Source organism: Elephantulus edwardii, unplaced genomic scaffold (genome assembly GCF_000299155.1).
Source record: "Elephantulus edwardii isolate Elephantulus edwardi_28Jun2011 unplaced genomic scaffold, EleEdw1.0 scaffold00245, whole genome shotgun sequence".
Classification (NCBI taxonomy): Eukaryota; Metazoa; Chordata; class Mammalia; order Macroscelidea; family Macroscelididae; genus Elephantulus; species Elephantulus edwardii.
The window spans coordinates 572,642-589,956 of record NW_006399995.1 but is presented as its reverse complement, the minus strand read 5'-3'; the positions used below and the strand labels follow the sequence as shown (position 1 = coordinate 589,956).

The 17,315-nt window shown below is 38.5% G+C and overlaps 1 protein-coding gene across 1 annotated transcript in view; it reads right to left on the bottom strand.

The window, feature by feature from the left end:
* Nucleotides 1-9,161: 9,161 nt before the first annotated feature.
* The window catches only part of RAB39A (RAB39A, member RAS oncogene family), a 44,666-nt gene continuing 36,512 nt past the window's right edge, over nt 9,162-17,315 (bottom strand). Inside the window, exon 2 of the mRNA XM_006899042.1 lies at nt 9,162-9,588. Within this exon, the coding sequence (XP_006899104.1) occupies nt 9,162-9,588 (427 nt within the window). The remainder of the gene's footprint in view (nt 9,589-17,315) is intronic.

The following is a 17,315-nucleotide window of genomic DNA, read 5'->3' as shown; positions in this document are numbered from 1 at the left end:
ATTCTTCTTCTGTCATCCTTAGTCATTGCCAAGCTCTTAGATGCATAGGAAATAATTGCAAAGACCATGACTCAGATCAGGCACATCTTAATCTCTAGATTGACATTGTTGCTCTTCAGTACTCTGGAGAGGTTTTTGACAACAGACTTTCCTAAAATGAACTCATCTTGATTTTATGACTACCGGTGCCAAGAGTGCTGATTCTGGATCTGAGCAAGCTGAAATTGTTAACCACCTCAATCTTTTCTCCACCTTATCATGATGTTATCAATTAGCCTGGTGGTGAGAATTTTTGTCTTCTTGATTTTGAGATACCCATATTGAAGACTGTATGTAGTCTTTGACCTTATGCAAATGATTCAAGTTCTTGTCAGTTTCAGCAAGTAACATTGTGTTGTCTGAGTAATTCAGGCTGTTAATAAGTTCTCCTTTAGTCCTGATGGGGATGGTAGGTGGGCTCAAACCACCACCTTTCAGGAAATAGTTGAGCACTTAACCACGGTGCCGGTGCCACCAGGACTACTACTGGAGGGGATGGTAAGGGCTTTTAGTAACTGTGCTAACCATTATCAAACTTTATTTTAAAATGTCAGTATATGAAAGTGGTCATTTAAATCCAACTGTTATTGTTGATTGCCATCAAGTCAAGCACAACTCATAGCTACCCCATGAACAAAAGGTCTGAAGCCTTTCTATATCATCGTTTCTCCAAGTTCATAGAGTTTCCAGAGGCATGCCACTCCTGCTTCCAAACCTGTCTTAAACTGGGAACTTCACCAAACATTGTCCACCATGGGTGGCTATTATGGTATTTGACCCCTCCCAACGGCACAAGGTTCAACATCACAGCAAACCCAGATTACTTTAGTAATCTGTACAATTTATAAGATAGTTCCTCCAAAACAAAATAACACTAGACCATCTGGCCCACCGGAATTTTAAATAGAAGGGCTCTCTCTCTCCCTACACACACACACACACACACACACACACACACACACACACACACACACTGAAGCCTTACTAGAACTATCGTCTTTTCTCCAAGTTCATAGAGTTCAACTACAGACTAGTAATACTTATTGACTCATAATTGATGCTCCAGTGGGTTTCTTAGGCTGTAAATCTACCAGGAGGAGATCACTCATATTTCACCTAGAGAGCTGCTGGTGGATTCCAACCACCAGAGGTGCTGCCTTAGGTCAGAAGTGCAAATCTCTATGGACACCACCACCAGAGCTCCACAGATTAATAACTAGTAACAGAACAGTTTGGAAAAATTCTGTATTGTTATAGATGGAGCTAAATACAGATTGCTGTTGTTGATTTTCGTCAAGTCGAGCATGACTCATGTGACCCTATGAACAAAACGCCTGAAGCCCTTCCACAACCATTGTCATTTATCAAAGTTCACTGAGTTTCCAGAGGCATGCTGTTTAGGAAGTGGATGCCACTCCTGCTTCCAAAAATATACATTAGAATATCTTATATTATAAATATGGCAAGTTGAATGCTTTGGGAAATGAAGGAAACGACATTCGAACAGTTCATTTAAAAGAAATCCTGTATCAGGGATCTCTCCAGAGTGCTGAAGAGTAACAATGTCAGTTTAAGGACCAACTAAGGTATTCCTGGTCTAGGACATGATCTTCGGAATCATATGCTATGCATCAGAGAGATGGATAATTTATCAAAGATAACAGAAAAATTGATACCTTTGAGTTGTGGTGCTGGAGAAGAATATTGAACATACACCAAAGAATGCCAAAGGAACTAACAGATATGTCTTTCTTGGAAAGGGTGAAACCAAGCTGCTTCTTGGAGGGGCAAGGCTTTTGAATTCCGTGTGACATACTTTGGGCATGTTTCCAGGATGTAATAGTCACTGGAAAAGGATTATCATGCTTGAAAGACTGGAGGGACAATGCATGAGAGGAAGACCCCAGATGAGATAGACTGACACAGTAACTAGGGTAATGAAGGTAGGTGTGTCAGAGACTGCAACACTGGCTTAGTGTAGGGTTCAGAAGTATTGTGCATAGGGTCACTATGAATTGTAGTCAACTCAATGGCACATAACAACATATACCACATATAAACACATTTGGATATAATTTTTTAAAAATTATTATTAAGTTTATAAAAAAATTATAATTCGGGGCTGGGGAACAATGTCCTAATAGAATATAATAATCCCAGAAGACACAAAAGGAAAAATAGACTAGAAATCCCTGAAAATAAGCCTTCTTTATAAGAAAGTACAGCTAGTAGTCTAAAAGGAAACATTTTCATATGTAGCTGGTTTTCGGTGCAGAATGTATGAAACATTAACGGCTCAACTCAAAACAACGAATTCTTACTAAGTGCTACAGAAAAGTCACAAACTCTGAAATATGTTAAGGCTTACTTCATGGTCACAATCCCTTTTCTGTAATTCTGAAGTGCAAAAAGTTCTGAAAAATCTCAAGTTCTCTTTAACTCATTTGGCAGTAAAAATTGAACCTGAACTGATGACGTTATCCTTTCTGTTCTGACTATTCATTGATTTGGATGCATAAATTATGCTTATGTGGTGCTGCCCTAGACCTTCCTAGAGTATTATGTAACATATAAAGGACTCTGGACTGTACTAGGAGCCCTAGTGGTGCAGTGGTTCATTAGACTGGAGGCTACTGAAAGGTTGGTGTTTTGTATCCAACAGCACCTGCACAGGAGAAGGAAGTGACAGTCTGTTTCTGTAAAGATTTATGGCCTTGGCAACTCTAGAGGGCAATTCAATCCTGTTCTATGATAGGGTCACTATGAACTGGGATGGATTTGATGGCAGAAGCTTTGCTTCTTTGTATATGAAATGATTCTTAAGTATTTTAAAACACTCTCACATACACATGCTCCACAATTACACACTCCACAATTGTAGTTAAATTGCTGTTTTAAAATCACCAAAGATAGCCTGCTAATGATGGATAAGTGACAATTCTGTGAGTTCTCATTCTCACTATTCATTATGAAAAAAGAATCAGCAGCATGTGAAAAAGTTTTTACCACATCTTCCACTGGTTGTCATTCAGAGGACGGGAGGTGGAGGAAAGATAAGAGGTGACTGTAGCAAAACGTGTGTTTCTGTTGTTGTTGTTAAGTGCCATGAGTTGTAGGCGACTCATAGCGACCCTATGAAAGAAAGACCTGGACATTTGTATAACTTTGTCCTTTCTCCAGGTTTATAGGGTTTCCAGAAGCAAGCTATTACGGAAGTGGATGCCACTCCTGCTTCCAAGGTTGTTTCAATCAGGGAGCTCCACCAAACACTGTCCACCATGGGTAACCATTTTTGCCATTGACACGTCATTGTCACAGTGTTCAGCTTCACAGCAACCACAAGTTTCCTCTCTGTACAGCAAGTGGACAGGCCAGGGCTATAAGACCTAGAATAATGTTTCACCAAAACCAATTAACGGCAGGCCTGAGGGCCGCAAATTAGAGTCACCCACCTTTGCCTTGGTAGCATCACTTTCTGCCCATTAGGCTGCCTGACCTCTCTCTATGCTGGTGTTGTTAAGTGCCGTCGAGTTGCAGGCGACTCATAGCGACCCTATAAACGAAAGACCTGGACACGTATAACTTTCACCCTTTCTCAGGTTCATAGGGTTTCCAGACACAAGTGTTTCTAATGGAATTTATTTCTATGGAATTTATAAACGAAAATGGAGTGTGTGGAACTCACGTTTAATAGAATTGATTCAACTTAATGACCAGCAGTTACTATTCACAGAATGTAATATAGATCAGACAATATTTTAGGGACTATTAAAAAAGGTGAACAAAAACTTTACCAAGTAACAAAAAGGAACACTAATAAGTTTCCTTTCATTTATTCTCTAACATAATTATGTGTCTTACAGAACTAGAATGCTTGATAAAGATTGTTATAGCAAATCACTCAGTGCCCACTTGCAGTCATTATTAAGATTACTGAAATAGCAGGTTAGATAGTCATACATTTGATTCAGAATAGTGTGTTAGTTCTTGTTAAAGACTAGATGAAGATTGGGTACTCAGGAAAGTCTGGTTTTAAAAAAATGGTACTTAGAAAGATACTGATGTAGAAATGTCTATCTGTGACTGGTTGGGAATGTATTACATACACTATGTTAAAACAGAAAGGGTTGCACGTTAAAGCCTTTCTCTTTTTCTATTATTCTATACCTTAAAAAGTCTTTACTATTTCAGAAAAAGTCTTTCCAGGCACACAGTCACTGGGGAACAAATGAGTTAGTTTATGATATATGTCTTTAGTCTTAAGACTTCTCAGATCTAAGGATAATATGAAAATACTAAAATACCGTCTTTAAAAACAGGAGATTTGCACTTAATTGAACCAAAAGCAGTAAAAAATCCGATAAAAAGGATTTTTTTAAATTAAGCCACATATTCCATTTTTAATTATGTAAACTTGAATTAAAAAGTCTTGGGTCTGGCAAATGTTTCTTAATAATAACAGAAAACCCTGCTTTGGTTGCCAAAAAATCAGTCAACCATGGTGTGTTAGAAGCTTTGGGAAACCTAGAATAACTCAAGTTTCCAGACTCAAGAAATCTTGTTTGCTCCTATTGTTGGAGTTGGAATCGACTCATAGCTGACCCTCCAGCAGGTTTTCAGAGGCAGTAAATCGCATGGGAGATTGTCCATCTTTCTCACAAAGAACTGCTGATGGATTAGAACCACGTGCTTTGGCACTGCCATGCATAACTAGGCCACCAGAGCTCCCTTTTATGTATAGATACATATTTAAAGGCCACACTTAAAAGCATTGTGATTCACAGAATGATTTTGGCTTATGTTTACCTTTCAATGAATTACCACAAAGCCACTCAAGATGAGTGATTTCTGTTAGGGTTAAATTTATTGTTATGGTTGGATAGTTTTCCATTTCTGCTCTACCAAACTTAATTAAAATACTGGATAATTAGGTATATTAGTTTAGAATTTAAACTTAAAAAATCTTCATGTAAAATCAAATTATATCTGATTTCTAAGAAACTTAGTAAAAATGTTTTGCCTGAAGCAAATATTTTTACTATTTTGACATTACTGTCTATATTCTCTGTAGTAATAATTTGTAAGAAAATAGATCTACTATTTTATATATATGGATAAAGATACCTGGGTAAGGTCATACAGACATGTTGGCAATTTTGTGTTAAGAACTCAGTTTTTTAGAGTCATTATTCATGTTATTGTTTTGTCACAAGAAGCTGCTCTGAAACAACACCACAGTGGTTTCTCTCAATCTAAGCATTTTGTGGATTTGGTGACATCACATTTCCCCTTTCTTTTTTCCTAAACACAAACATACACCATAGTAAGGTCACGGGAAGAACAAGGTCTTCAAAGAACCAGAGTTCTAGGTTAGCTTCTGCTCATGTGTGACATTCTATCTACATTTTAGGACTAAATTGTCTTATTCCAGTTCCTTCATTCTATTCTAAATCTTGTTTTTGTTAAGTGCATCGAGTAGTAGTTGTTAAGTGCGTAGGCGACTCATAGAGACCATATGAAGGAAAGTCCTCAGCACCTGCATGCGTGACTTTCATCCTTTCTCCAGGTTCACAGGGTTTCTGGAGGCAAGCTATTTACGGAAGTGGTGCCACTCCTGCTTCCAAGCTTGTTTCAACCAGGGAGTGCCACCAAACACTGTCCACGATGGGTAACCGTTATCACATTTGACAAATCAGTGTCACAGTGTTCAGCACAGCAACCATGTCCGGCAAGGGGACACACCAGGGCTATATGACCTAGAAGACTGTTTGAACAAAAAAAATCTTAGAACATATAATATTTTTTGGTCTGAATATTATTCCTATTGCAATATTATTATTTTAAAGATGTCCACTAAACTGTAAATCACATTCTCTATTTTAGGTGTTCAAAACTGCACACATAGGTGCAGGTGTCTACACTTTCAGCTCCTGTTAAATGGTCAGTGTTTGAGTTTAAATCTTTTGGAGTGGAGGTCAATTGCTTCAATCTAAGATTTGAACTGTAACAATCACATTAGGTGAGTTTAAATCTTTTGGAGTGGAGGTCAATTGCTTCAATCTAAGATTTGTACTGTAACAGTCAAATTAGGTTACTTCTCATTTTGGAGACAAATGCTTTTTTATCTTACTAATTATACTTTGAATTCAACTTGAGTAAAATGACTCTATAGATATCAAGACAGAGTTGCCAATATATTAAAAAAACCCTTTGTACTGATGTTCTAATTTATATTCTTCGCTCCATAAATATTATTAAAATTCTTATATGAACCTGGAAAATACATAGTTAAAAATACAATTAAATACCTACTTCAGAGATGTATAAAGACACATTTCAAACTGTCAAGAAAAGTGGGGAATGCTGACATATTTGGACACTAATGTCAGATACCTGCTAACATGAGAATGATGGTAATTATGTAGACATTTGTGCTTCAAGAAAAAGTTCTTGGCTTTGCCTGCTAATTTAGTAAAATCTGGTAATAGATGTGAGTAGGGCCAAGAAAAAAAAAGCCATGCTGTAAGAAAGAATTAGTGACAATTCAAAAGAACAAAATTCCCTAGGTTGTTAACCAATAGCTATTATTATTATTTTAAATTTTATTATTATTAGAGAGAGAGAGAGAGAGTGTGTGTGTGTGTGTGTGGGTACACCGTCAAATCGGATCAGACTGGTACAGGAGGAGATTGTTCCTCCTTCTCCAGCAGAGCATCTGGTGGATCTGAACTGCACACCTCTGGGATTACAGTGCAGTTTCTTGCCACTAGGCCACCAGAGCTTGCCTAGCTATTATTTTTAAAACTCCTTTTAAATTAAACTGAATCAACATGAAACCTTGTTGCACAGTAGTTATTACAGTATTGGCTTGCTAAGGAGAAGTTGGTGGTTTGAATCCACCAGCTGCTCCTCAGGAGACGTGGAAGAGCTTCTTATCATAAGATCTACAACACAAGGGAGCTCTAGTGGCAAGGCATTGTGCTGCAAGGAGCTGTGCTGCAATTCCAAAGGTGCACAGTTCGAATCCACCAGATGCTCTGCTGGAGAAGGAGGGGTAATCTCCTCCTGTGCCAGTTGGATCCAACTTGGTACACAGCAACAACAACAATAATAAAAGCAAGTCTACAACACAGGAAAACCTGTAGGGTGGTTCTGCTTTGTTCTGTAGGGTTACTATGAGTTGTAATCAACTTGATGGGAGCACTCGGGTTTGGTTTTGGTTCACACATTATAATGTATACTGGTTTTGATGATTTCAATCCTGTTTCTTAAGATTGTTGATTGAATTAACTCTCCAGGGACTTCCTCCCTGTCATTGCCACTTTGGAGGACAGTATTTCAGAGTGAAAAGGCAGAGAAGGTAAGCATCTAGGCCAAAAAGTTTCCCCAAGAAGTTTTTCTATGAAAGCATGTACCTTTTGTGCTCCTTCTGTACCTGTAGGGAAGGAATATTATAAAAACTCAAAATTCTCATGCACAAGAGCTGCTGATAATTTCACATTTGTGTAATGTCTTCCCAATTTACAAAGCTTTTTTACATCATTCACTTGATTCTCACAATAATGCCATAAAATATTATAAATGAGACATTATTAGCCTCATATTATAGATGAGAACACTGTGGGTTAAGTGGCTGACTCATGGTCATATATAGATACAGCAAAGGCAAGGTTAGAATTCAAGATTTTCTGACGTCTAGTTAAATATTTTTTCTGCTAGTCTACTAAGCTACTAAGCTTTCCAACGAAGCAGGTAACATTTACTAGTAAAGTCCTCATGGTTCTAAGAAGGCAACTTCATGTGATGCTTTCTTTGGGATTAGAAACAGTATACAGAACAGAAACATTTTTTTTTTAAATTTTTATTTTATTATTTTTGGGTGCGTGTACCGTCAAATCAGATCTGACTGGTACAGGAGGAGATTGTCCCTCCTTCCCCAGCAGAGCATCTGGTGGATTCGAACCGTTCGCCTCTGAGATTATAGTTGCAGCTCCTTGCCACTAGGCCACCAGAGCTCCCCTGAGAAACATATTTTACAAAATATTTGACATTATGATAAAAATGTTCAAGGAAATAGTAGTGTAAATAAGAAAGCAAAATTAGAGAATGCAAAGTCATTTTACCTTCTTAATTCATTATTCCATCTTCACTTTGACAGATAAAAATGAAAAATACAGTTTGAATACTAAATTATTGCCCTTTTAGCCAATTTCCCCTGCCTTTTCCTATTCTTGTGTTGGAAATGCGATCATTTAGAAATTTACTCTATTTACCTATCCTGATAATTCTGACAGTAGTTCAAGGTAAATTGCATTTAATTTCTTTGAGAATGCCGGAATATAAGAAAATTTGGTTTTTTCTAAGTAAGGACTAAAGCATGAAAATAAAATCTGCTGATAAATAGTTGCTCACTTTTATTTTAAAAAATACTTGCAATAAAATATTTTGCTTGGATTCTTAGACACATTCATAAAACAAAATTTCCAGAAGCAATACAATAAAGAAAAATGATTATAAAACTAACTGCAATATTTAGACAAAATTAGGGGAGGATAAATATTTCAGAGAATGGTTAAAAACTTGGTTCTTTACATAAGAAACTACTATTTTAATCCTGGTAGATACCTCTGAGATTCTTTCTTTGTAAGTGAACAGTGCATTTTTACACTCTTTACTGTTCAAAATTCATTAACTTAAAAGAATATAATTTCTGATAAGAGTCATCCCATCATACTGTATATGAATATATAAACAAACACACCAAAACCAACTCCTCATTTTAGACTGTCAAGAAAAGGAATTATTATTGACATATTTGGATACCAAAGTCAGCTGCATGAGAAAAAGTAGAAAGGTGAAAAGAGAGGTAATTACGTGTGTAGATGTTCCAGTTTCAAGAAAAACTTATTGGCTTTGCCTGATCGTTTGACAAAATATCCAATCTTGTAGCATACATAACCATAGAGCTCCGAATGAAATACCTTACAAAATAGTGTTAATAAGGACTTTTGAGTCAGGCAAATGACTTTTAAAATGTGTTTAATGCATCATTCTACTAATGTGGAAGTCTTTACTGAAATAACACCCAAAATACTCTTGTTAGTTCTTTGGCATGTTTGATGTCAGCAGACGCATTCTTTTCTGGGCTTTACAGCTTCCTCTGAAGAATGCACCATATTTGGAACAAAACCACTTTTAACCCCTTCCCAGCCATCCTGAATACCAATTTCTCCTTTTTTAATGAGTTCATATATTTCTCTCGTCAAGATTGTGAAGGATTCTTCCACATTTGTGGCATCTTTGGCTGAGGTTTCTATATACTTCATACCACAGTCTGCTGACAGTTTTTCAGCTTCTTCCCTTGTAACTTGACGTTGTGAAGCTAAATCACATTTATGTCCCACTAGCAGGAATACAATCCGAAACGGCTGTACATGCATTTTTGCTTCTTCGAACCAAGCTCTCACATGTTCAAAGGATTGCCGGTTAGTAATGTCAAATACTAAAAATCCACCAACAGAGTTGCGGTAATAAGCTCGTGTTATTGATCTGAAAAATAAAAAAAAAACAGAAAAAGGCTGTAAAAAGAGGATTTGGTTCTCCTCTCCCTCCCTCAAGCAATATGGCACCATCATAAAATTTGAAGATACCTTAATGTGATTTAACTGGAATTTATACATTAAGGGCGACAGATCTTAAGCAAACTTTAAAGTAGTATTTACCTTTAGATAGAGAAATAAGCACTTTACCCAGTGCTTCCTCTCAAACTTGCTTATGATTGTTTTTATTCTTAAATATCTGGTACAATAATTAATGCATCTCTGTGGTTGAAAATAAGAGAGAAGGAGTAGGAGAACAGCTTACGTTGCAGAGCAAGCCACATCTTAAGAGAAGCTGGTCTTTTACAAACAAACTCTCCCCAGAATCCCTTGCTTTCTTAGATTCAGGGAGAAGAGTTAGATTCAGACAGTGGTGTTACGATGGGGTCAATGCCCTGGCTTCATTCCCTTCACCCAGGTAAAGAATTAAGCTAGGCAGGAGTAATTGGAAGGGATGATGCCCTAGCTACTGAGGGAGCAAAGTGTTTAGCAATTTCAGTGGCTCTTAGGAGAGCCAACTTTAGAGCAGTGTGGGTGGGGGCCCTTAGAAGGGCCATTGTCGGTGTTGCTCAAAATAGCCCTGGTATAGGCTGAGGCTTCATTGGAGCACTAGATTGGGAATGTAGGGTGAGGCCTTTGTTAGTGCATGAGGCCAAGTTAAGTGAGGAGGAACAAGTGAAGGTGAAATTTATTAGACAAGGTATATCCCAGAGGGATATACTTCCTGGAAAGTAAGTAATGGAGGAGGTGAGGTTGGAGAAATGGCTTCCTCATCTAGGTGTGCCTTGGGACTGGAGTATGGGCCAATGCAAGGTCATCATGGAGAGTTCAAAGTTCACTGGGTGATTCTTAATTCTGGTCCACTGTCCTTTGATATCACTCATGCACCTAAAATACTAATTAGGTTGTTTCTGGGTGTGGGCAGCCTTTCCAGGCATGTCAGTATCTACTTCCTCGGTTTGCTAGCTCATGTTTTACCAGGCATGAACTTCTGGCCTCCTCTACCTCATTGGAACCAATGAGGTTCCATAATAGTGAGAGGCACTTGCTGAATGGAGACAGGAGGAAAGAGAGGTCAGGATATTTATCCTTCTTGCCTCGGCCAGAGGAGTCCTATGGCTCAGTGGTTAAAGTGCTCTGATGTTAATTAAAAGGCTAACTGTTCAAGCTAGCTGTTCAAACTCATTACCTACTCTGTAAGAGTATTTACAGCCTTGGAAACCCTATCAGGTTGCTATGAGTTGACGCAACAGCACTTAACAACAACAACAAACCAGTACTATGAGTAAACAAGCACCTTTCTTTGACTAAGAATCTTCTGTTTCAGCTGGAGCCTTCAGCATCTACATCTATATGCAAAGTTCAGTTCACAGCAAGTCATCAGATTGCAACAATTAACCCTAGCTTACAGCACCAAACAGCTCTTTATCTGGCTGGGTTCTGGTCTAGCCATCTATGACATGGTGCAATGGGCACAGCCACAAACTCAGGGGTCCACATGTCTTCCTGCATTTCCAATCTGCTTATCCCTCCACTCTCCGTTTTAGCCTCTCACACAGGCTAAGTCAATAAGTCAGGAGTCTTCACCACCTCCTCTTCCTCTGACCAACATACCTTTGCTTATCCATACTTCCGTGCAAACTAGATTAGCAGTGTCAATGGAACGCCCCCTCCCCAACTCAGCCTCTCTTCAACGCTGCATGACTTCCATGAATGAGCACACTTGCCAGTTCCCTTTAACTTCCAGGCCTAGAAGAGGACGCTTGATGGGCACCTGTTTTTCCTTGCCTCAGCACACAGGAAGGCAGACACTTCTTTGATCTCTTCAATTAAAACTCCAATGTGAGTTTACAAATTCATTCAAATGTAAATCTGTACTGGGTAGGTACGGCTTAATATTCCCCAGACTAAGCCCCATGCCCAAACAAATTCTACTACTTTCAGCAAGCATTTCTCTAGGACAAATCTTTCCTTTTAGCATATTCAATCAAGCACTAGCTGAAGGCACACTTACATGCTTCCTATAATCTATACTATCCAGTATTAATTTTTTAAATATTTTTATTAATTTTAATGAGTTTACAGAGACAGCATTTCCAGACATTCATTGCTGCACTTTTCTCCCTACCTACTCCCCCCAACCCCCAATTCACTCTTCTCCTTGAAAAGTAAAAGAAAAACTCTTTCATTGTTATGTAATCCCTCCCCCCAAAGTCCACTCCACTAGGCAGCCTTCACTCTGGACTTCTGTAATAACAAGAATACTATTCATATAGCCTTTTAAACAGTTCTCTCCCTCATCTGTTTCAATGCAATATACATCATTCCTCCCCTCCTTTTCTGTCTTCCCTCAACTTTGATGTCAGTCCCATTTTACAAAAGTGGCCCTATGCAATATTTGTCCTATTGTGATTAGATATTTCACTAAGCATAATGTCCTCCAGGGTCATTCATTTTGCATAATATTGCATGAGTTCCTTGTTTTTGAATGCTACATAGTATTCCATTGTGTGAATATGCCAGAGCTTCTTTATCCATTGTTTGTTGATGGGTACTTGGGTTGTTTCCAGCTCTTTGCTATTGTGAACAAAGCTGCAATAAACATGGCTGTGCATATATTCGCTTGGGTGGCAGTTATGGTTTTTTAAGGGTATATTTCCCAGAGTGGAATTGCTGGATCACATGGTATCTCTATTTGCAACTTTTTGAGAAAGTGCTATACTGTCTTCTGTAGTGCTTGCACCATTTTACACTCCCACCAGCACTGGATAAGGGTTCCACTTTCTCCACAACCTCACCAGCATTTGTTGCTTGCTGTTCTATTTTGCTATTCTTACTGGGGTGAAATGGTATCTCATAGTTGTTTTGATTTGTATCGTTCTTAGAGCTAGGGATTTTGACCATTTCTTCATGTGTCTGTTCGCCATCTGAATGTCTTCTTTGGTGAAGTGTCTGTTCATATCCTGTGCTCATTTTGCAATTGGGTTATTTACCTTTATCTTGTTGTGGTGCCAGTATTAATTTTTACACTATATCTTAACATTACTCCATAGAAATAACATCAGTATCCATAAAATTAAATCAACACAAACCTTATAACACATAAATCTTCAGAGAAATTCCCAATTTCATCTTCATTCTCTACCCTTAAGGACCATCCTTAACTATCTCTCATTTGTATGTATATGGCTTTGGGCCCCTGCCTTTCCTCTCAGACCAAAAGTGGCTTTTAGCTTTTTCTTTGCCCCTTTGTAGCAATAAAACTAACCATCTTAGCTGTACTTCCCAAGCCCAAAGGAAATTCTGTGTGCTTACAAAATCCTGAGCTTCAGATTCTGGCACCATTGCAAGGAATCCCACTGTTTCTGAAACCAACTGTAAAATGAGAATAGGAACATATGATGGTGAAACCAGCCAATTCCCTTGTGGACAGGCTAAAACACCCTATTTTTACGATCCCACCCAGTTAGGTGGCAACGTTAATGGCCAGGATAGCCATTTTGAACAATGAATTCTTGTCACCACATCTCCTCTTCCACTGACCTCTCTACCTTATTTTTCCTAGGTATTTCTTCTCTTCTGTTTCTAAGGCACCTTTGGCAAAATTAACTCAAGAGTCTATCAGTTTTCTAAATGTGCTGTGATTGGATTTATTAGTGTCTTTCCACTGAATTTAAAACTCTTGGAAGATTAGGGAAGCTCTGGTGGCCTAGTGGCAAGGAACTGCAACTACAATCCCAGAGGCACACGGTTCAAACCCACCAGATGCTCTGCCGGGGAAGGAGGGACAATCTCCTCCTGTACCAGTCAGATCTGATTTGATGGTACACGCACAAAAAAAAAAAATAAAAAAAAAAACTCTTGGAAGATAAACTATTTTCATTTCTGTATGTTCTAACTATTCTATGGGCTGGCAAATGATACATGCCAATAATTGTTTGCTGTATTGTCAATTATTGAGTTTTATTTGGATCTACAATCAAGACCCATTGCCCAACAGTCAAGAAATTGATCAAAAGACAGGTTGCACTGGGAAAATCTGCTATCATGGATCTCTCCAAAAAGATGAAAAGCAATGTTGTTAGTTTAAACACTAACATACACCTGATCCAAATTATGGTCTTTTCAACTACTTTCTGCACATCTGAAAGCAGCTGGAGGAGTTGAACCATGTGCCCTTGAGATTGTGGTGTAGATTCTTACCTCTAGGCCACACCAACACCATAACTCCCTTTTGAGAGTTGGACAATGAATAAACATGACAGAAGCATCGATGCCTGTGAGTAGTGATGGAGAAGCACACTGAATATTCTGTGGTCTGCCTAAAGAACAAATGAGTCTGTCTTGGAGGAAGTGCAATCAGGATGGCTCTTTAGAGGCAAGGATAGTCAAACTTCATCTCACATACTTTGGGCATGTTATCAGGAGGGGCTGGTCCTTATAAAAGGACATCATATTGGGAAAGGTGGAAGGTCAGAGAAAGAGAAGATCTCCAATAAGACGGATTGACACTGTGACTGTAACCATGGGCTCCAGCATATCAGAGACGGTGAGGATGGCACAGGATAGGGCAAATATCACATCTGTGTCCGTGGGGTTGCTATGAGTTGTAATCAATTCGATGGCACCCAGAACAAAGTACAATATATTAGATAATTAGTCATATTGGAAAGTAAAGGTGCTAACTATGTTTTAAATTAGAAATCCCTTATTTCTGAGCTTCCAAGTTCTCAGTGACCTTAGCCACTGAGCTCACCCTTAAGCAAGTGCATCTGCATCTATTTGTTAAGACAATAAACATCATTGTGGAATTCAGTGGATTCTCCATTACTCTCAAATTTTCACACCCTTCTTTATTCTTGCTGCTAAAATCACAGCTGTGGCAGTGTGAAAAAGAATAAATTTCACCAAACCTTTATTATCTTTTCTCTTATTTCACTGTTTCTCCATAAAATTGTGAGAGAGCTCTCAAGTGATTATTTGAAAAACAAACACAAACAACTTTTCCCAAGCACTACTAAGACACATAGGAAAACATTGCTGCATCTTTTGCCAGGTTATAAATAATGCAATTAATTGGAATAGTTTTATGGATTTTAATTTTGAAGGTCATTCCAATTGTGTGAGCTTAGGTAGATGTGCATTGTCTTGAAAGAAATCTGGTTTAAGTCTCTGTTATTAGACAGAGCCCAAGCCAAACCCATTGCTGTTAAATCAGTTGCAACTTATTGTGACCTACAGTACAGAACACAACTGCTCCATGTTTGCCAAGAATGTAAATCTTTATGGAAGCAGACTGCTACATCTTCCTCCTGCTGGACAGTTTGTGGGGTTTTGATAATAATTTCCTAGATTCTGAGCATGTTTTAAAGAGAATTCTTTATTTTCTTTTATCAGGATTTCTAATTGTGCTTGCTTTGGCAGCACATATAATAAAATTGAAACGATACAGAGAAGATTAGCATGGCACCTGCACAAGGATGACATGCAAATTCGCGGAGTGTTCCATATAAAAGGGAAAAAAAAGGAGTTCTATTTGCTAACTCAGTAGCTTTCTATCAATTAACACCTCTCTTTCCATGTTAGTTTTATTAGACATTATAATTGCTCTCTTGGAAATATCTTCAATTCCCAAGCCCCTCGTCCTCTGCCATACTGACTTGGGGAAACTCTGTATCTGGGTCAACGTAGCATGCAGTAGAACATTTCTATGGAAAATCACTGGGTAAAGCAAACTGCTATCACTCTGAAATTAACTGTAACCAGTCTCAAGTGGGCTCTCAGGACAGCGAAGGAATCCTGCTCAGTATTAGGAGACGTCCATCGGATTCTCCTGGGGAGAGATCTTAGCTGATCAGAAGCTCTTCTCCCTCTTGCATCATGTTTAGGTTGTTATCAAAGGAATTTTCCTCACTAAAAGCAGAAGTGGTTGCTCAGATGATTTGCATCTGTTGGCAGGGTGGTAGGAAGGATCATTGTGTACTCAAGGTTAGTACTCCTGTGTGCAGTTCTCTCTCCCACTTTCTCCCAGCTGAGTGTGAGGAGAGGGCAGAAACTATGTCTATTTCACTCAGTGCACTCAGTAACTTGTAAATAAATGACTTATTTTGTTAGAATCATGAAAACCGCTGTTGGGTAGAGAGAAGAAGTGGAATAGAGAAAGGGCTTTTTAAAAACATTGAGGTGAGATTCTTAAAAGGCACAACTGACTATTTCAATATGTATGTTGTTATTTACTGTCGAGTTAGAACCGCCTCATAGCTGACCCTCTAGCAAGCAGGTTTTCAGAAGCAGTAAACAGCACGGGAGGAGAGTGCCCATCTGTCTCCCACAGAGAAGCTGATGGATTAGAACCTCAAGCCTTTGGGTTTTCAGCACAATTCTGTACTACTAGACCAACAGAGCTCCCTATTTCACAGTACATAGGTTAGTAAATTTAGTGTGTTTATAATGCTGTGCTCACTCTAAATGAAAAGATTTTTAATCATGAGACATTTTCCCTTTTTTACCCCATCAGGGGACATCACTCATCATTTTTATCCCCATATCCCTCAATAACCTGCTTTCTGTCTCTACTGATTTTCCTATTCTACATACATTAGAAACATATAGTAGGCAACCTTTCTCTTTGCCTTCTTTCATTAAGCATAAGGTTCATCCAGCATGTCTCTCTGTCACTGGTTAGCTCTGACGCATAGCTGACCCTCCTGTGCGTTTTCAACGCCATACACGGCACAGAGAAGACTGCCCATTTTTCTCCTGCAGAGCAGCTGTTGGATTCAATCAAGTAGAGAAGGGCAGCCCTTGGATTAGCAGTGAAACTCCCGATGGACTGTGCTACCACAGCTCCCTCATACAGGTACCTCACACACAACTATCTCACTTCTTTTCGTGACTGAATAATATCCCACTGCACAGTATGTTTATCCATTCAGCCATTGGTGGATATTTACTTTCACATTTTGGCTGCTGTGAATAATGTTAATAACATGCATGTACAAGTTTCTGTGTGGACACATGGATATGCTTTCATTTCTCTTGAGTGTATACTTAAAAGAGTGTAAGTAACTGTTAATTCTATGTCTAACTTTTTGAGGAATCATTAAAATTTTTTCCACAAAGTGAAGAAGTTTGAATGAAAGATTCTGGCTGGATGGAGGGGGGGAATGTTGCCAATATTAGACTTATTAGCAGTGTATTCTTATATCCTTATATTGAGATCAGGAGTTCCTAAGCAATGATGTCAGTTTAAAGATTAAGGTGTGAAAAAAAGACTAATGTGTGCTTGACTGAAGCACTGGTGTTTTCAATTGTTCTATATACATCTGAAAGCTGAATACAATGAACATGGAAGATCAAAGAATTTATGCTTTTGAACTGTGGTGTGGATAAGAGTATTATTGAATATACCATGAACTACTAAAAGAACAAATAAATCTGTGTCAGAGGAAGTGCAACCAGGGTTTTCCTTAGATGCAAAGATGGTGAAACTTCATTCGGACAGGCCAGTCCTTGGGGGGAGAAAAAGATATGCTTAGAAAGATAAAGGGTCACCAAAAGAGAAGACAACTCTTAATGAGATTAAATACGTTGATAGACTGACAATAACAATGGGATCAACATGGCAGAAATTGTAAGGATGGTGCAGGATAGGGCAAGATTCAGCTTTGCTGTTCA